The sequence below is a fragment of the Rhinolophus sinicus genome, linkage group LG04 (genome assembly GCF_036562045.2).
Source record: "Rhinolophus sinicus isolate RSC01 linkage group LG04, ASM3656204v1, whole genome shotgun sequence".
NCBI classification, from domain to species: Eukaryota; Metazoa; Chordata; class Mammalia; order Chiroptera; family Rhinolophidae; genus Rhinolophus; species Rhinolophus sinicus.
The window spans coordinates 155,480,773-155,501,165 of record NC_133754.1 but is presented as its reverse complement, the minus strand read 5'-3'; the positions used below and the strand labels follow the sequence as shown (position 1 = coordinate 155,501,165).

Here is a 20,393-nt window from a genome sequence, read left to right as displayed (position 1 = left end):
AATTCCTAACTAAAAGTGGGTCATGGATAGTCACATCCTAGGCCTGTAGCTTCCTTGACAAAGGTCAGTTTTCCCCTTAAGTGAGCCTGTCTGTTGTCCTTCTGTATCTAAGGTAACAGACACTTGGAATGTCAGAATAATCCTGTCTTTCCGGACCCCTCAGGGTATAACCCAAGGCACAGGAGCAGGTCACAGAATCCCTCATGGTTATCATGTTCCCCCTGACACCATCTCTATGTACTGTAAATGTTAATTACTAACTATTCTGTACCCACCAATGTAAAAGAAGTGCGTAACTCTCAGATTTACTTTTTATCCAATCCCAGAAATCTTCCTGCTTTGCTTTCTCCCACCCCCTTAACCTACCACCAATGGATTTCATGTACCTTCCTTACAGAGACTGATTCAAATGCATAAAACAAGCTGTAAAACTGCCATTCCTGGGAGCCTTTTCTCAATCCGTTGAGATTTTGTTTCCTGGCAACTGTCACCAGTTTGGCTCAGATAAACTCATAAAAATTCTCTACAGGTTTGGACGTTTCTTACATGGACAGGAGATTGTGCCTGAAGCCCAAGGTATGACTGTGGGGGCTTCCAAAGACCCCAAAAGCAATGGTGTGCTGGTCAACCAGCTTGCTAGGGTGAAAACAGCCCTGATTTGCAATGTTTGCTATTCCCGTAGTATAAACAGTGACAGCACTGAACACGCAGTGGGAAGAGGTGTGCAGGGTGGGCTATCCCCGGCAGTTCCAGTTGCTCCAGCACACCACACTATCCCCCAATCATTTCATGTTGAAGTGGGTCAAAGCAGACCGACTCAGCTCAGGCCTGCGCTGTGTTCTTCCTTCCCCCACAAGCCTCAGCTAGCCTCACCCCCACCCTGCCCAAATGCACTGGCTGCAAGGTTTCATCTCCCCAGGGGTAAGCCCCTTGCGCTGTGGCCTCTCACTCTGCTCTGGCCAGTCCTCTGCTGCCCCACACTGGTCAACAAGATGGTTCTACCTCAAGAACAGAAAAACCCATGGCTTCCCTAGCAAACATTGTTTGAATATATATTCCTGGGCAAATCAGCTGATTAGAAGTGAAAACACAGGGAGCTTTTTTGGAAACCAAATGGAATGGCATAGCAATTTAAGGCCTAACTCCTCTACTGTCCCAGACACAGATTTCTTCCCCTGAATGTGTTTAGCAAGAGTGGGTTTTCAGAAGGTGACACCACCCCAGGGGGTGTCAGGAAATGTGTGGAGGCCTTTTTTGGTTTGCACAATGAATGGAGGAGAGAAGCTATGATATGAGATGCTGGAGGTCCTCGAATCCTGCAAGGACAGAAGTCCCACCCACCCAAATATACTAGAGTGTGGTTAGAAATGCTTGGAGGCCAACGCCTCCCTTTCTGGCTTCTCAGGAAGCTGAGGTCTAGAGTCTTTTGAGGGAATGAGTAAGGTAAGCAGATACGTGAGTCAGCTTGAGCACGGAGTCTGGAAGAGTCTGTAGAGGGGAATGGGGCCTGGGTTACCCCACAGAAGGAGACTGGTGCAGCCACACAGCAAGAGAGCTCAGTGCAGGGAAGAACCGCCCCTGGCTGGCCAGGAATCACCCTGAAGAAGTCCTGATCTCCTTGAAGGAGCACCAAGAGCAGACATTTCTATTTCAGGTCTGAATTTGGGCTTTGCACTACCGTGTTTCCCCGAAAATAAGACCTAACTGGAAAATAAGCCCTAGCGTGATTTTTCAGGATGCTCGTAATATGAAATAAGCCCTACTGTATTTCCCCCCAAATAAGACGGGGCCTTATATTAATTTTTGCTCCAAAAGACGCATTAGGGCTTATTTTATATTATGAGCATCCTGAAAAATCATGCTAGGGCTTATTTTCTGGTTAGGTCTTATTTTCGGGGAAACACAGTAAGTAAGTAGCATGTTGCCTCACCGCTCTGAGTCTCGTTTCCTGCAGGCACACCCCCATTCCAGGGATGCTATAAATTACAGTGCCTGCCAAATGAAAAAGAAGACAGTAGACAGGTAGCTGATGCACTTATGCAAATGGATATGCAAACCACAGGGCAGGGACAGCTGCCCAAGGGAAAAGACACATTTTCACAGAAAAACAGAACATCACACCAATAAACTGAATTTCTCACCTTCCGGAGTCTTGCAAGGAGACCAGCTACATGTTCATGCTGTTCCGATCTAGCAAGATCTTCTGCTGTCTTTCCATCCTGTTGGGAGAAAAATGATTAGTTTCTTTCCTTCGCAACAGAGAGCTGTGTGTTCCATACACTAATTCTGTCCCTGGAGGCAGAAACAAGAATAGGAGTCAGAAGCAAAGAAGGTGGACAAAAAGAACGTGTGCTGGCTTATTTTCCTTTCTGTGGAATCCTTATTTCACTTGATTGTCCAGGAACAGAAGAGAAGAAGTAGGAAGAAATCGTGCATTGGTGTTTTGAGGTCCAGTGGTGAGACGTCTCAGGCTCACCGGCTTTAATCGAACTTGGAACCTTGTTAGCGGGCAGACTACTTGGTGAACTAAATCTCTCTCCGCTTAGGCAGACAATACAGATTGTCGTTAGATGCCAAATTCTAGTTAGTGCCAGCTAACATCTTAAGATACGTTCATAGACAAACCTCAGCACTGATATCATGCTAGTTACTGGTAATTATTGTGCATTCAAAGAAAAGACTTAGTTTCACAGATAATTTTATCTGAAGATTTTCAGTGAACATAAAAGGAGGAAATAAGGGTCCATGGCACTTCAGTGTTTGCTTTTTAATTAGAGAATTTTCATAAAGCTGCAGTTTCACATTGAACGAACTCATTTCTGCTTCTAGACCATGAATATGCATGAGAAAGGCTAACATTTACTGAGTACCTCTTAATAATCCATGTCTTATCCAGTTCTAGTGCTTTGTGCGCACTAACCCTCAGTCACTCGTGGAAAGGCAGGAATTATGGCTGTTCACATGCCACCGAAAAGGACATGGAGGCTTAGGGACTGTTCTGCGGCAGTTTTAGAAATCATTACAAAATTAAAAGTAGAAAATATGAGGAGCAATTTCCAAATAAATAAAAGCAATTTTTTTTTAACAAGAAGCATTTTTGCCTCTCTGTTTATCAGTAACAAAGTTCCATTCCCATGGAAGCTTAGAAATGCCCGAATTTGTTTAACAGTACACGTTCCAATTTCTCAACTCAAGTCCCTTTCTGAGCCATGCGTGGATTCCCATTAGACCCGTGTTTTTCACTCTTGGCACACCTGACATTACAGATGACGTAATTCTGTTGTGGGGGTGCTGTCCTGTGCACTGCAGGGTGTTTCGCAGCATCCCTGGCCTCTACCACTAGATGCCAGCAGCATCCCCCACTTGTGACACCCCACAGTGCCTCTGGACTCTGCCCAGTGTTCCTTGAGGGCAAAATTGCCCCAGTTGAGAACCACGGCCTTAGACTGAAGGTTCAGATGGGTGCTCCAGAGGAGGCATCCTTACTGTCACATGCCATCACTCTCTGCTCCCTTAAAGTCCCGAAAAGTCTCCAACAGGGGTGAAGGGTGAGGCTGGGCAGTGGGCAGAGGCCAGGGTAGGGAGGTCACATCCTAAAGAACATGGAGTCCCAGGATGATCTGAAATCAGAGTGCATCGCATATTGGCTTTCCCAGAATGATACATGTCACCGTGGGATGGAACGGTCAGGATGGCCACGAGGCTACAGTTAAGGGAATGGTTCTGAGGCTGAGTTGGTCCTGGGGGAAACAGGTGGAGGCAGGAGGATGGAGACCTGCAAGTTCCAGAAGATTCTAGGATGTGGCCACTGGTATGAAGGCTGGGAAGAAGAACTTCCACACTCTTGGCCCAGGTGCCTGGACGCATGCTGAAGCCCTCTGCAAAGGTCAGACACTGGGGGAGAAGAGCAGACCCAGAGGGAGAGGATGCAGTGTGTGGAGGCTGCATCCAAGTGCGACGTCTGGGGGCCAAACAAGGCTGGAGACCTGGATGTAGCCCTGAGTTCAGGCGCTGCTGGGGAGAGGAGCAGTGGGTGGAGAGCAGGAGGGCAGCCGCCCTCTGGGACGGAATAGCTGTAAGAGGACACGGGGTTGGAGGAGGGAGAGCAGAGGCAGGAGAAGTCAGAGGAAACAGGATTTTCTCATCCTAGGCAGGAGAGAGTGTCAAGAAAGTGTCAAGTCCTGGAGAGGTAACTAGTAAAACAGGATTTAAAAGAGCTGCTGGCACTTAGGTGAGAAAAACTACAAAGAAAGGAAAGGAAGTGATTACTACAAAAGTCAGAGTAGGGGTTACACTGGGGGCTGGGAGAGGGACATGTAGCAAAAGGCCACTGGGAGCTTCTGGGGGGGTCTCAAAAGTTCTATTTCTTGACCTGAGTGTTGTTACAAAGGTGTTTATCTTAAATCATTCATCAAGCTTTACTTTTGCTTATGTGCTTTTTAAGAAAACCTGTGTTTTATTTTATAATAAAAAAAGTTCTGAAGAAGAGAGCTACCAGGTGATTGGGGACTCTGCTAAGAGTCACAAGGAATTGAGGACAGACTACGGAGTGTGGAGGAGGGGAATGAGACAAGAAAAAGAGAACAGGATATTCAGAGGACTTCTGAGAGCCGAATGGGAGGGAAGGTAACACTAGAGGGCGCTGCACGGTCAAGGGTTGTGGGGAAGGATAGGAATGGCGCCTGCTCAGGAAACGAGAGAAGCTTGCATGAGGAAAAGGGGTTGACACTGTGCTGTCCAGTAAGGGGGCAGCCCCTTCCCACACGTGGCTACTCAGTGCTTGTAATGTGGCCGAGGTAAGATGTGCTCTGGGTGTAAAACACACACCGGATTTCGAAGACTTAGTACAAACCAAAGAATGTGAAATAGCTCAATAATCTTAAAACACTGATTACAGGTCGAAACAATATTTTGCGTATCTTGTGCTAAATAAAATATATTACTGAAATTAATTTCCTCTTTTCCTTTTTAGATGTGGCTACTAGAACACTGAGAATGACCCATGTGGCATGTATAGTATCAATCCATTGGAGATATCCTCAGCAGGGAGCTCAGTGTCTCCATGATCACACCACACCCCTGCTTGAAACCTGAGATGCTTCCTCTGCTCTAGAAGCCAGACCTCAGTCTCCACTGTGTCTGCACAATCCAGCCCTGCTTACTCCGTCTCGGCTGGGCCTCTTCATGCTTGCTCCAGCTCACTGTCCTTCCAGCTCCTCAAGGGCTTCATGGCCTCCAAGCTCGGGCTCTGGCTTACAGTGCTTCTCCACACACTCTTTGAGGAGTGTTCCCTGATCCCCCAGGAAACTCCCTCAGAACCCTGGTTCTTAACTCTCACTGGTCCCATCCTGCTGTGACTCTTGGGTCTCTCCCCAGTCAGACTAGAAGTTCTCTGAGGGAGCAGCTCACCTGGGTTGGGCCCACTGTGCTCCCTGGTCTTACTAGTGCCTGCTGCACAGTATGTGCTCAGTATTTGTAGAATGAATGAATGAGTGAACAACGAGCGAGGCTCTGTAATGTCGGTTTGCAAGTACCAGGGAGGGGCAGTGGTAACCAGAGGAGCATCTGTAATGAGTGAGGAGGGTGGGAGAGCAGGGAGATACACCTGAGCGGCTGCTTGAGGGGGAGGCCACAGGTGGGAAGCAAGGAAATAGCTGCTGTGGGAAGGGCAAAGGGAAATGACCACGGGCTCATCGCTGGGTCATGGGGCAGCTCCAAAGACCCAGGAGAGGCCAGAGGCCATGCATTTTATGGCCCTAAACCCACTGCGTTTGCCAGAAGTCAGCTGATGGCATCTTTTGAAGATACCATCTTTGACAGTTTATTTTTTATGAAGCAACATCTATGACAAACACATATTTTTCCTCATAAAAATACATATAAATGCTCTATTGTGGAGTAACTGAACTATGTGCCAAGACATGGTTGGGCAGGGTTTGGTAACAGCACATCAGGCCTAGCAGACTATGCATGGCTGTATTTGGGTTTGTGCTGGGTGAGAGGTGCCCTGAAAAGGTGACAGTCCCATGTAGAACACTGGTTATTAGTGGGCTGTAGAAAAGCCCAGCTCAGACTCAACACTGCAGAGAAAAGACCCTGAACTTTCAGGGAGAGAATGACATCAAGGTAACATTAATGCATTCAGGGAGGCAATACAGGTATAACTTGTTCTATTGCACTCCGCTTATTGCACTTCACAGGTATTGCAACTTTTTACACATTGAAGGTTTGTGGCAACCCTTCATGGAGCAAGTCTATTGATGCCATGTTTTCCAACAACATTTGCTCAATTAGTGTCTCTGTGTCACATTTTGGTAATTTTTGCAATATTTCAAACCTTTTTCATTATTATTATATTTGTTACGGTGATCTGTGATCAATGATCTTTGATATTACTATTGTAATTCTTTTGGGGTTCCCTGAACTGCACCCATACAACACATCAAACTTAGTAAGTCTTGTGTGTGTGTTCTGACTGCTTCACCGACCAGCTGTTCCCCCCCTTCTCCTGGGGCTTCTCTATTCCCTAAGACACAACAATATTGAAATTAGGCCAACTCATACCCTTAAATGGCCTCTAAGTGTTCAAGTGAAAGAAAAGGTCACAAGTCTTTGACTTTAAATCAAAAGCTAGAAAAGATTAAGCCCGAGGAAGGCATGAAAACTAGGCTTCTTGTGTCAGTTAGCCAATCTATGAATCCAAAGGAAACGTTCTAGAAGGAAATTAAAAGGGTTACTTCAGTGAACACATGAATGATAAAAAAGTGAAAGAGCCTTATTGCTGATATGGAGAAAGTTTTAGTGGTCTGGATCAATCCAGCCACGATATTCCCTTAAGTCAAACCCTAATCCAGAGAAAGGCCCTAACTCTCTTCAACTCTATGAAGGCTGAGAGGTGAGGAAGCTGAAGAAGAAAAGTGTGAAGCTAGCAGACGTTGGTTCATGAGGCTTAAGGAAAGAAGCCATCTCCGTAACATCAAAGTGCAAGGTGAAGTAGCCAGTGCTGATATAGAAGCAGCAAGTTATCAAGAAGATCTAGTTAAGATAATTAATGAAGTTGGCTACATTAAAAAACAGATTTACAGCGTAGACTAAACAGACCTCCATTGGAAGAAGATGCCATCTAGGACTTTCTGAGCTAGAGGGAAGTCAATGCCTGGCTTCAAAGCTTCAATGGACAGGCTGACTCTCTTGTTAGGGGCTAATGTAGCTTTAAGTTGCAGCCAATGCTCCTTTACCATCTGAAAATCCTAGGGCTCTTAAGAATTATAGTAAATCTACTCTGGCTGTGCTCTATAAATGGAACAACAAAGCCTGGATAACAGCTATCTGTTTACGACGGGGTTTACTGAGTATTTTAAGCCCAGTGTTCAGATCTGCTCAGAAAAAAAGATTCCTTTCAAAATATGATTGCTCATTGACAATGCACCTGGTCATCACCCCAGAGTTCTGATGGAGATGTATAATGAATGAGATTGATGTTGTTTTCATACCAGCTAACACAACATCCATTCTGAAACCTATTGATCAAGGACTAATTTCAACTTTCAAGTCTTGTTACTTAAGAAATACATTTCATAAGGCTATAGCTGCCATAGATAGTGATTCCTCTGATGGATCAGGGCAAAGTAAATTGAAAACCTTCTGGAAAGGATTCACCATTCTAGATGCCACTAAGAGTATTTTTGACTCATGGGAAAAGGTCAAAATATCAACATCAACAAGAGTTTGGAAGAAGTTGATTCCAACCCTCATGGATGACTTTCAGGGGTTTAAGAATTCAGTGGAGGAAGTAACTACAGACGTGGTGGAAATAGCAAGAAAACTAGAATTAGAAGTGGAGCCTGAAGACGTCACTGAATTGCTGCATCTCATGGTAAAACTTGAACAGATGAGGAGTTGCTTCTTGTGGATGAGCAAAGAAAGTGGTTTTTTGAGAAGTAATCTATTTCTGGTGAAGATTGTTGAAATGACAACAGAGGATTTAGACACTGCATAAACTTAGTTGATAAAGCAGCGGCAGGGTTTGACAGGACTGACTGCAATTCTGAAAGAAGTTCTACTGTGGGTACAATGCTATCAAACAGCATTGTACGCTACAGAGAAATCATTTGTGAAAGAAAGTCATCCATGTGGCAAACTTCATCGTTGTCTTATTTTAAGAAACTACAGCCACCTAACCTTCAGCAACCAGCACTCTGGTCAGCCAGCAGCCATCAACAGTGAGGCAAGACCCTCCACCAGCAAAAAGATTCCGACTCACTGACAGCTCAGATGATGGTTAGCATTTTTTAGCAAAAAAGAACTTCTAAGGTATGTATAGTATTTTTACAGACATAATGCTACTGCACACTTCATAGACTACAGTGTAGTGCAAACATAACTTTCATATGCACTGGGAAACCAAAAGGTTCGTGTGACTTGCTTTATTGTCATATTTGCTTTATTGCGGTGGTCTGGAAACAAACCCACAAAGTATGCCTGCCTCCTAGACCAGAAGTCAGCAAACACTTTTTGTAAAGGGCACATAGGAGATATTTTGAACTCTGTGGGCCATAGGGTCTCTGTCACAACTGCTCTTGTAATGTGAAAGCAGCCATAGGCAATACCAAAACAATGAGCATGGCTGTGTCCCAATAAATTCCCATTTACAGAATCAGGCAGTGGCTGGATTTGGCCTGTGGACCATAGTTTGTCAGTCCCTCTATGACTCCAAGAAATGAGGCCCTCCTTCCAGCCTCGGACCCTTGATTCTCCCCAGGTCGATTGCCATATTTTAAAACTTTGATGGATCTCCTTAGCAAAACACTTAATGTCAGCAAAGTGCCAGTGAGTTTCAGAAATCCCACATGAGAGACTGGAGAGTCAACTCACCATTGGGCCAGAAAAAATTCAAATGATAATATTTCACTGCAGCAAACAACAGCAATGACCTTACATCATTAGCTGATATGTTTTCCTCTTTGGTATTTCATGAAATAAGAATCAAAGGGTTTCTTCTGCAGGGAGGTACCAGGTCTGGAATGAGTGGGGAGTGAGGGGAACTGAAGGAATAAATCTCATTTGAAAATAATTCACAAGCCTAATAGCAAAGCCAGACTTTTTAAACAAGAGAGAGCAGCTCTTGTCACCTGTTTCTCACACACCCAGGGCCCCTTCCTTCTCTCTTTGAAAGCCCAGGGTGCATCCAGTGCCCTGCAGCGGAGGGGGAGCATTTAGGAAAGGAGAACACACACATCTACTGAAACACACAAACACACTGCTGTGTAACACGGGGAACGAAAAGGCCAGTGGGAAACAGCAGGCATTCCTGGCAGCGCAGGCCTGGTGAGAAGAGAAGAGGATGGAGCAGTAACTAGATATGAGCCTGGGTTTGTGTGGGCAAATGTTCACAGAACTGCAGCGGAGGAGCTGAAGCTCAATAGCTGCTTGTCTGCTTTAGAAAGCAGTTGCCAAGCAATAACTTTCCCCTCACGCCCTGGAAGCGAAAGATGTTTGCCATTGCTTTCTCCTGTCAGGCTACTCACCGAGGTCAGCGCTTCCACGTTGGCACCTGCCAAACAGAGGTAGCGGACCACGTCGAGAATCCCGTTGTTGGCTGCAAGGTGCAGAGGTGTGCGTCCATACTGGAAGAGACAAAAAAAAGACCCAGGAGAGTTCTCCTCATGATTATGCCTGAGGATAACACCTGTGGAGTCAACCCCATGGGGCCACCATTGTGTGAGGGGTCTGGGAGCCACCAGAAAGAAAGTTGCTGCCTTCTCCAGAAACTTGCTGTCTCCTGAGGGAGGCAAGCCAAGCAAAAATATTTTCAAGTATTTTTCAGTTAGAAGAGTAACTTCAAAGGATAAAAGAGTGGGAGGCTTATCAAAAGGTAATTAAGTCTCTTGCTGTGCTGGCAGAAAGGAGGGTTGAGTCAGGGCTCAAGGGCTCCAAAGTTCCAGAAAGATCTGCACCACAGTTCAAATTTAGATACAAACAGCAGGGGAAGAAGGGATGGAAAAACAGCCATTGAAGACACTCTAATGAGGTGAAATTTCAAGGCCAGGCCCACCAGTTTTTTTAATGGCTATGGTTCCCAAACTGTGTGCCAAGTCACCTCAGGGCACTGTGGTAAATTCCCACAGGTGGGGGATGGGGTGGGGGAACGGGACATGGTAAATATTTTAAGTTTTTAATGGAACTAGCAGGTTTAGACACCAGGTGAACCAATAGTTCAGGTAGTTCAGTCTCAACATTAGATTGCATGTCTTTCTTTCAATGACATAATGTCTGCACAGCAGGGGTTTGGAGGTTGCTGTGTAAGAAGCAAGTATCTTGAGAAAATTAATGTAGAATGGGAAATAAGGCTAGTGGCATCCAATCTGAGTCCAAGGTTTGAGGACCTGTGAGGCACCCAACAAGCACACACACCCCATTAGTAGTACATCACCGTGGTTATGTAAGAATAAAATTAAAATGTTAGTTTTCTTTCAATTTATGTGGATCATTTATTCCAACGGCTAGTAAGTTGTTAGGATATAAACACTAAGTTGTTTAGACCGAGCTACTTAACCAACAAAGCTGTGAGGTATTTCTTTTGCCCTGGGGGAACCATGAAAAAATTACTGATACACTATAGACACTGGGAACCGAGAAAGTGTGGGTATCTCTCTGTCTTCTGCTTTTTATTTGCAAATGTAAGTTTTGTTATGAAGTTAACACAGGCTCATTTAAAATATCCAAACAACATAGGATAAAAGGTAGAAAATAGAAGTGCTCTGACCCTACGAAGTTCCTCTAGTCAGAGCTTCCCTACTTAACACTCTGGGGCATTTCCTTCCAAGCTTTTATCTAAGAATCCATAAAAGGAGATATAATTTGAAAAGACATAATCATACTCTAGAGTCTATTCTGTCACGTGCTTCATTCACCAAACAATAGATATGTGAATACTTTTCCACGTCGGAAGCTAAATTGACTACATTCTTTTGGACATCTGAATAATATTCAGTGTTATGGATATGTCATAGTTCATTAGCCAGCTGCTGAGGAGAGACACTTAATGTGGTTCCACTCCTTGCTGTGACAAATAATGCTACAAGCTGTGCACATATTTTGTCTACTTTTATCTTTTCGAGTGACTTAGGAAGCAGATATTAAGCTTTCAAATACCCTACAGTTAAAGTGAGAAGAGAGAGAGACAGTTTGGAAGATTGGGATGAAATGTTTGGATTTATGTGTAAGGAAGATAACCTTGGTTATAGAAGGTACAGTTTTATAGAAAGAAGGAGAATGAAAAGAAGTATGAGGAAGGAAAGGGACTAGGAAGTTTATACTTTTGAAGATCCCCAATTTTTGACAGAACAAAACCCAAACTCCTTAGCATTAGATTCAAGGTGTTTCACCATATGGACCCCGTGTCCTTTTCCAGTTGTATTTTCTCTCTTTCCCCCATTCTCTCCCTCTCTAAGTACCTACACCACATGTCAGCTACTGGGGCATCCAGACAGTCCCCAAACATATACATATGGTCTGCAATACGCTTCCCCCTCTTCTTTATCAGTCAGAGTCCAAATCATTTTAAGTGATCGCTTCTGAAAAGTTTTCCCTGGTGTCTTTAATGCGCAAATGTATGTGTTTCCGTAGCACCTGTGCCTCTGCCTCAGCAGTGATTGCGACATGAGATGCTGTTCGATTGAAAAGCAGCCTGAGGGCAAGAGTCATTCACTCTGATATCCACAAGCTCCCTCACACCGTGCTTGGCACAGGGCTGTCAGGGAAGGGCATTGATAAATACTCGATGGGCACAAAATTCTCCCTCATGCTCCTGGATATGTGTGTACGTCTGTGTGTATGTGAGTGTGTGTGTGTGTGTTCTTATGTATAACATGTCTTTCCTATCTTTGCTGAGAAGAGTCAACACAAAAGGAACAAAGGGTTAAGGGCTGGGCACTCTCTGGTGTCTATTTCTTCTCCTCTCATGTGTTCCCGAACATGACCAAGTTCAATAGCCACTCGCCTGATTTTCATAAGAGAAAATGAAAACTGAGAAATGTCTGTTACACTGCAATGAGTGTCAAAGATAGTTGACAAGCTCCTGTCACATCCCAGTGACAGCGATAGAATCTGAATGGCCATTTTTATCTCTGGGGGAATTGCATCTAAGTAAGGAAAAAGCAGGACACACCATGGGAGAGGAGTGACAGTCTGCCTGTGGGGCGTGGGCTGTCACTGTGCCACGTTCATCCTGACAGCTGGTTTCTAGGGTGAGTTCATGTAAAGCCAGATGTGCTTTCTGGGGAAATAATGCCTTCCTTTAACTTTTCTACACATCTTTTAAGCTCCTCTAGAGCCCCCATCATCATTCATAAAATAAGAAACAACAAAAAGGAATAAAGAAACAAAGCTGACACCAGCCCTTCTGAAGAAGGTAGGAGACCCATCAAGTCACTGCGGGCTGAGCCTCTGAGCACTGAAGGCAACCTGGGGAGTCTGTCTGCAGGTCCAGGAATGCAGAGCTGCTTATCGGGAGCACACTGCTGCTCCAGGTGGGGTGTGAAGAATGGTTTGAACTTTGCTGCTGGTTCCAAGAGGGTGAAATTGTGGAATTAATGAGTTTTGCTTCAGCTGAGTTCAATTCAATGACAAAATCATCTACTGACTGTGACGTTGCTAGGCTGTATATAGTAAAAACACAAATTTATGTCGGCATATAGGAACTACCATAGCCATCTACAGTATCAAAAATGTAGAGGCTGTCCCATGAAATGAGCCAGTTGTTTTTAAACATGAAAGTCTAGGATTATCTTGCTGGGTATTTTATAAAGCATATGTAACAAGTGTACTTTTTGCATTTAGGCATGAGGCAAACACCCGGACCCTTCTTTAGATTATCCTGTTTCCCCAAATAAGACCTACCCAGACAATGAACTCTAATGCATCTTATGGAGCAAAACTTAAGATAAGACCCAGTATATATTATACATATTATATTATATTACATTACATTATATTATATTATACCTGGTCTTATATTATAATAAAATAAGACTAGGTCTTATATTCATTTTTGCTCCAAAAGACGCATTAGAGCTGATTATCCGGCTAGGTCTTATTTTCGGGGAAACGTGGCAGTGCAAAACAGCAGGAGACGCTGTGCTTCTCCACCTCACAGGAGAGAGCTAATCCCAGATGCTGTGCACACAGTGGGTCAATTGTGCATAAAATGGCCACGTCCAACCATATTCAAAGAGTGCCACGATGTTCCGTGAAGCCGTTTTTTATTCATTTAAAGACTCTTGGAAGGAAAGCCAAGGTCTTGATGCTGCTTAATGTTACATTTGACTTTCCCCTTAAGCCACTTACATAACTGACTTGGCAAGATTAGAATGGGATAAACTAAGAAAGCAATGAGCAGCTAATGGCTAAGACCTAGGATATTTTCTTTTCATATTTCTAGAATGTGAAGATTAATGCTAATGGAAATTGAAATTGGTAATCACATAATATGCAACAGGAATATTTTTTTTTAGAAGTGTAATTTGCCAGCTGTTTCAGATATTAAGTCTTTTATCTCAAACAAATCATAATAAAATACTGCTGGCGTCATGCCTGCCATTTATAAACAAATGTTTCCCACAATTAAAAAAAAATAATTCTACTTGGATTTTGTTTTTAACATAATCATAATAGAATAGTGCTTGCCTCTCAGACAGTTACAGGGTCAAAACCACATGAATATCCAACTGTTCTATCTTATTTGGTAAATGAAAATCTAAATGGTATTCAGGGAAAAAGGAAGGTGTTAGCTAATTTCTAGAAGTCAACAGAATGGGATTTAAGAAAATCAACCTAGGAGCATAGAATTATTTAGTTTTACTTCTATCGCTTCTCGGCCTTTTGGCTAAGATCAAGTGTAGTATTTTTACTTCTCTTTTTATTCACCAAATAATAACATTCCCTTGGTCTTAACAAAATTTATTTATCACAAAAAAGGTTTAATGAACTTTTGACCATAAAACTCTCAATGGGGAAGGCTAAGAAAAGAAATTTGGTCCTAGGAATCTCAGTCAAATCAGAACTCATTAGGTGTTTTTCTGAAGACTTAAAATTCCACAAAGGTGCTCCACTTTGTACCATGTTCTCTGATTCTTCTACAGAAGGACGGTCTCTCTCTCACCGTCTCTCTCTCTCTCTCCCTCTCTCAATACGCATAAGTAGTAAACCAGGTTAGTTAGAAAGTACATATTATTATAATCATTTTCTGTTACTCTATAAAATTATTCAAAAGTCATATGTAAACTATCACTCAAAGTGGAGAGCCCTGTAAAGAAAGAGCAGGTCCATATGAGTGATACTGACTTTGAACAATGAAGAGATGCAAAGAGAAATTTGGCCCAAATCTAGAAACAGGTTGATGGACAGACACTGTTGGACCCTCAGGGATCTTTCCCTCCAGCTTTACCTTGTTTGAGATATCCAAATTGCAGTTGGCTTCACAGAGGGCCACCACAATTGGCACGTTGCCATCTTTGCAGGCCACGTGGAGGGGGGTGTTGCCGTGCCTGTCTTGGAAATCGATGAAACATCCCTGGCTGATGAGAGTCTGAATAACCTCCATCTGACATCGTCTTACAGCAAGATGAAGAGCGATGTGTCCATCCTGCAACAGACATCAGGGGCCATGAGTACTTTCACTTAAGCACGGGGGCCTGGGCTTACGTTTCTAGCTGTTATGGGGCCAGGTTTAACTGGCAATGTGATCACTACTGCAAAGCCTGAAGGAGGATTCAAAACCATGAATTTACTCGTGGGGAGTGGGGAAGGGGTGTCTTCATACATTCCACTCTGAATAATCCCAGACCATGCTGACCATCAGCTTGATTAATCTAAGCTTGGCCAGTACAACCAGATAGAAAGACTTGACACTTCTTTTTGTCTCTGAATGTATAGAACTTAAGTAACTTTGGTACTCCAATGCTTATTTTATCAAGTAGTTGGAAAACACTTTTAAAAACATTTGCTGAGCAGTCTTTACTAACTTCCTAAGTAGAAAGCCTATTGTTTTATTTTATACCAGGAGGGACTGAGAAAGTGATGTGAAGTGATTTGCTTGAGGGCTGTCATACATATGAGAAGCAAATATAACATGTTTAACCTCTGCAGTGGGCTGCAGACCGGCCTGGGAATTCTTTCCACCTATTGTAGAATCCCTGGTGAGCAGATGTGTTGAATTTCAGGAGCAGGGTAGAAAGTTTGAAAACATTTCTATAATTTATCTCTTCTAGGATTTCTCAACCTCAGCATATTAACATTTTGGGTCTGCCCTAAATGGATTTAAGCTGCACCCCTGGTCTTTATCTATTACCTAGGTACCACCAGTAGTAACGCCAACCGCTGGTTTGACAGCCAAAAAATGTCTCTAGCCATTACCAAATGTCCGATGGGGAAAAGGTCGCCCCAGTTGAGAACCACTTCTCTATACTAAGCAAATACTCCACAAATGGCTATTACTAAATTAAGTACAGTGTCCCAAATCTAACTATATTTTAAATCTAGCCTCATTTTAAGTACAAGTTCATAATAAAAACAGATTATGCTGAATTTGCTTCATTAAAAAGGGAACACCTGGTCTAGAATTAAGATTGTCAGACAAGTAAGAGTGGTTTATTGTCTTTTTCCAAAAGAGCAGGTGATGGAAGTAAATAAACCACCTATTTCTTTGTTTATCGACAAATCATTAGGGTGTTGCTGATTTTAACCCTAAATGAAGGTTGTCCTGCTCTCAGCGATCATCCCTGCACTTGTTCCAAAGCTAAAAATAAGAGACCGGAGTCATCTGACCCCTTCATACATTTTGTTACGTGCCACAATGAATATTAAGTATTAAATAGAACCTAGAACAGTTCATGGAATCTTTGGAACAGAGAAGAGAAAGGATAATTACAATTTGCTGCATTCAAGTTTGTTATTTTAGGTACACTAATTGAGGAAGTCTTTTGGCCCCTCTAACCCCCCCAGATCACTTCTCAGTGTGTGTGATGGATTCATCCACAAAGCACCTTGTCGGAGGCGTTCAGATCGGCTCCGTGTTCAGCCACACACTCCACTATGTCGTGGTAACCCCTGGCGGAGGCTGTCAGGAGGGGCGTCTCTCCTTCACGGTTCTTAATGTTCACATTGCAGCCGGCTTCACAAAGGGCTTTGGCCACAGAGTAATAGCCGTGCCAGGCAGCGCAGTGCAGGGGGGTTTCTTCTTCCTGGCCAAGGAGACAGGCACAGAGAGGAGGAGAGCGCGATAATATGAAAGAAAGTGCAGGCACGGTGAGAGTCACCTCTGAGGTCAGCAGCAAAGTTAAGGCAGCAGAGAGAAAGAGCTCGTAGCTATTAGAGCGAAACTTTAATCCAAAATGGTGGATACGGGTCTGACACTTCTCCTACATTAGTTTTCTTTCCTCAACACTGGTGTGTTGGATGAATGTGGCATTCTCAGCATATGAGTGAGTGACAAGTGACTTTTGGGAGCCCACTGGAACGAACGAACAGCTCAGCTGTTCTGAACAACAGCTCCAGCGTGGGTGGATTTATAGCATCTTTCTTGTAAAAGTGCCTTCGTTTACTTCATCTAACAGTAGGAAAGCACATTTCTGAACAAGAATTCTAATAACCTCGGTGCCTCAAGATTTTTGTCATGCACGTAACATAAAGATGAGTCACATAAAGGTATTATTGCTGTGGCAAAGAAGTGACTGAGATAACCAGGCTTTAATAAGTCAGGGAAAGGGCTGGCTGGTTCTGAGGGCTGGGGGACCACGGGGGGGTGGGGGGGCAGGAGGGCGGGGGGAGACAAATATATTTATGGCCAACATCATTGACACATATGTTGTCTATGAGAGGCCATTATAGTGTAGCGATTACTGACATGGAGTCTGGAACCAGACTGTGTGGTTTCAAACCCCAAACCCCCGCTCCACCACTTATGAGCTGTGTGAGCTTGGGCAAGTTGCTGACCCTCTCTCTACATTAGTTTCTTTCTCTGTAAAATGAGGATGATAGTAATAGAAACCCACCTCATAGGGTAGTCCAGAGGATTAAATGAATGGATGTTAGGGTATGAGTCCCCGCCCTCTGGAATCTAAACAGAAACTTGGATAAAACTCCCAGGACTAGGCCATATCATTGTCTGCCTGCACATCCACGCAGAGAGTGGAAGGAAGTTAAGGACATCAGTTACCATGACCCACCTTGTCCTGGAAATTGGGGTTGGAGCCGAAGTTGCACAGTAACTGAACCACATCAGCGTGGCCATAGCGAGCTGCCACATGAAGGGCTGTCTCTCCAGACTGCAAAAGAAAGCGCCAAAAATTCAGAGCACCCCTGGGAACAGGCTGTGGGGACTAGAACGCACAGGACTGGAGGCCCATTACACACGTGCCTGGTTCCACGTCCTCCCCTCTGGGGGTGTCCACCCCCTGGGGCCAGACGCCCCTTTGGTGACTGGGCCAGGGACCCAGGGGTGGAGTGTTCCCCACGTAGCTTGTGTTAAGTCCACACACCTAGCTCATCCTGTCTGTCATAAAAACCCCTCGGTGAGAATGCTTTCCCTTGTCTGTGATGGCTGTTCTCAAACCTCTTTATCTACTGATGCTTCAAGCTATGTGATTTTTTTAAAACACAAAACTCCTTTTTTAAGTTTATCACACAGCAGATAGTCAAATGTATAGTTTTATTTATTAACATGTTTCTGATTTCATTATCTATGTCTGGAAACTTATTTGTTATATTCTCAGAGATTTAAAAATAGACATCACTAATTAATAGCTCATACGGTAACTTTCAGTGAATTAGTAATAGGTACAACTTCCTGAAGGTATTTTACTTATAACTGCCAAAAAAATTGTCAGAATAAACTGATTAATACACAACAAGATACTTTATTGCCACTTGACAGAAAACTGCCATGATAAATATGTGTCTTGGATACGAATGTCATTCTTAGATTGGTGCAGTGCACAATCCACACAATTGTATGTGGCAGCCCTGACCGAACATGACAGATTAGTCTATAAGTGTTAGAAGCAGAGAAGGGTTGCATAGTAGAACCCATAATGGACGAGAAGGTGGGAATCCTAGATGCACGTTCCAGGCCTGCCAAGTAACTCACAGGATTGTTGTGTGGACTGAATGAAACATGTATATGTGAAAGTAAGGCATCTTGTTAAATCAATAATTTTTATAAAATCTTTGTGCAAAAAAGCTTTATTTTTACATGCATTGTCTCATGAATCCTTCTAGTGCCAGTTATTGTTAGGTCAGCATTGTCAGCCACTTCAAAGACAAAGAGAATGGTAAAGAGATAGGCATATGGTGAGTCAATGAGAGGACCGGGACTCGGGTCTCTTTCTGGTTGTCTTTCTATTAGAACTTTGAGTTTTCATGTTATTCATGCAAAGTAATTCACTGCTTGCATATTATGGCAATTACCTGACAGATTTCCGCTAAAAGCAGATTTTAATATTAGACCAAACTACCAGCAAAAAACCAAATTTCTAGATTAAATTCTCCACAGGAAGATTCTGGTCCTGAATCCTTATTCTTTGGGTCATGATGCATGTGGCATGTCGATACTCAAATGCAGCCTTTTACTTCCCCACCCCTAAGAAGAGAAGGGGCCTTACCTTGTCTTTAACATCCAAAGGGCATTTGTTCTCATGGAGAAATTTTAAGGTATCTACGTGGCCATGCCGAGAAGCCCAGTAGATGGCATTAGATCCACCCTGTACAAAAATCAACATGGAGTCACATTTCCAGAAAGCCGATAGATCTGAATGCACGTGTCACTCAGACTCATTCCATTTCCCTTCCTATGTGATGGCAAACTCCAAAGGAGTACCTTCCGTGAGGAATAACACCCCCATTTTATTTTTCACTTTTGACAAAGGGACCAAGGTTATGTAAGACATTAACATTACAAGAAGCTGGGCGAAAGGGATAAGGAAGCTCTGTGTAGTATCTTTGCAGATTTTTTTTGGTAAATCTAGAATTATTTCAAAACAAAAGTTGGTTTTCTTTTCTTAAAACCTTAATGTCAACCTCTGGTTAGAATTCCCCATATTGTCAAGGGCCAGATCTAGTCCTTTTACAGCTGTGTTGAAAGTCTACAGAAGCTGATGACAGATCCACTAATGACTATTAACTGTTAATCAATTGTGCCTACAATTTCAATGTGACGTACACCTCAAAACATATCATCTTTACTCTGTAGCCCTAATAAAATAAGCAGGCAAATACACTTCTGCTGAGATTAATTAGACAATGAAAACTTCTCCAAATGTGACATCGTATAATAACACTGCTGAGTAAATGTGATCAGGGAGGAGTAAAATCTGGGGTAATGTACAAAGAAAGGCTAATGTCCAGCAATAGAGCCCAGAGAAAGATCAGTGTCTGACTCTTTTTTTCTAATATATGTTAGACTGGACCAGGCTATTTAAGCAGTTCATCTTCCTTTATAGGAAACTAAGACATGAAGTAAAGCATACACGTTATTTTTCTGTTACCTCGATGATTAGAGACATTTGGAAATACCTAAAAGATTAATTTATTTGCAATAAAACATAATTATAACCTTATCCTGGACATCGATTCTTGAGCCTCTTTTAATGAGCAATTGTAGCATTTGAATATTTCCACAGCCAGCGGCAATAAGTAACGGAGGTGTCCCATGCTGGAATAGGCAAGAAGAACAAAACAAAACGCAAAACATTATTTTTCAGGTTTGGTAGGAAAGAAAAAGCCCAAACTATCACTGCTGTCCCACACACCTTCCTATATCTCAACAGGCACATAACTATTGCTGCGTAACAGGAATGAAAGACCATCAGAACACCCTTCCTCCTTTGGATTTTACAGTCAAAGGTGACACTTTCATTGGCAGGATGAGTAGATTTAAAACTTCACAGTTAGAGGTGTAATCGGTACACATGGAATGGCCTTGCATGAAGAAAGGCCCTGAATGCAAAAAGACTTAATTTCTAAGTCACTTCACTCTCTAAACAGAAGTGCGTTTTTCCACAGTACAGAATTTTCAAATGGAAGGGAGAATGAAAAAGCAGACAGTGCCTTTCCATCCTTGACTTGGAGATGCACAGTCACCATGACCACCCCCCTCCACTGTCCCTGATAGAACAGTATCAGACCTTGTTGGGTTGGTTAACATCATAGTTGGACAACGAGCCCAGGAGGTGCTGCAGGCCTGGGACATTGTCATCGTTGATGGCATGGATGATGGCTTTCATCACAAAGGAGTCTTCCTCATCCTTGAGAAAGACAGCAAAGAGACCTTTACAACATATCCTTATGATTAGTAGGCTATTGAGATGATGAGAGAACCTGAGGTCTGGGAGGGTGTC

At 43.3% G+C, this 20,393-nt stretch overlaps 1 protein-coding gene and 1 pseudogene across 4 annotated transcripts in view; one reads left to right on the top strand and one right to left on the bottom strand.

Annotated features, from left to right (window-relative positions):
• Nucleotides 1-20,393, bottom strand: part of DAPK1 (death associated protein kinase 1) — a 163,208-nt gene that overhangs the window by 27,686 nt on the left and 115,129 nt on the right. For all 4 annotated transcript variants that reach the window (XM_019734045.2, XM_019734028.2, XM_019734018.2 and 1 more), the window contains exons 12-19: nt 20,181-20,300; nt 19,610-19,708; nt 18,660-18,758; nt 17,226-17,324; nt 16,044-16,241; nt 14,447-14,644; nt 9,528-9,626; nt 2,142-2,219 (exon numbers count right to left, since the gene is read on the bottom strand). In XM_019734045.2, the coding sequence (XP_019589604.2) occupies nt 2,142-2,219; nt 9,528-9,626; nt 14,447-14,644; nt 16,044-16,241; nt 17,226-17,324; nt 18,660-18,758; nt 19,610-19,708; nt 20,181-20,300 (990 nt within the window). The remainder of the gene's footprint in view (nt 1-2,141; nt 2,220-9,527; nt 9,627-14,446; nt 14,645-16,043; nt 16,242-17,225; nt 17,325-18,659; nt 18,759-19,609; nt 19,709-20,180; nt 20,301-20,393) is intronic.
• LOC141571451 (U2 spliceosomal RNA) lies at nt 13,866-13,941 on the top strand (annotated as a pseudogene).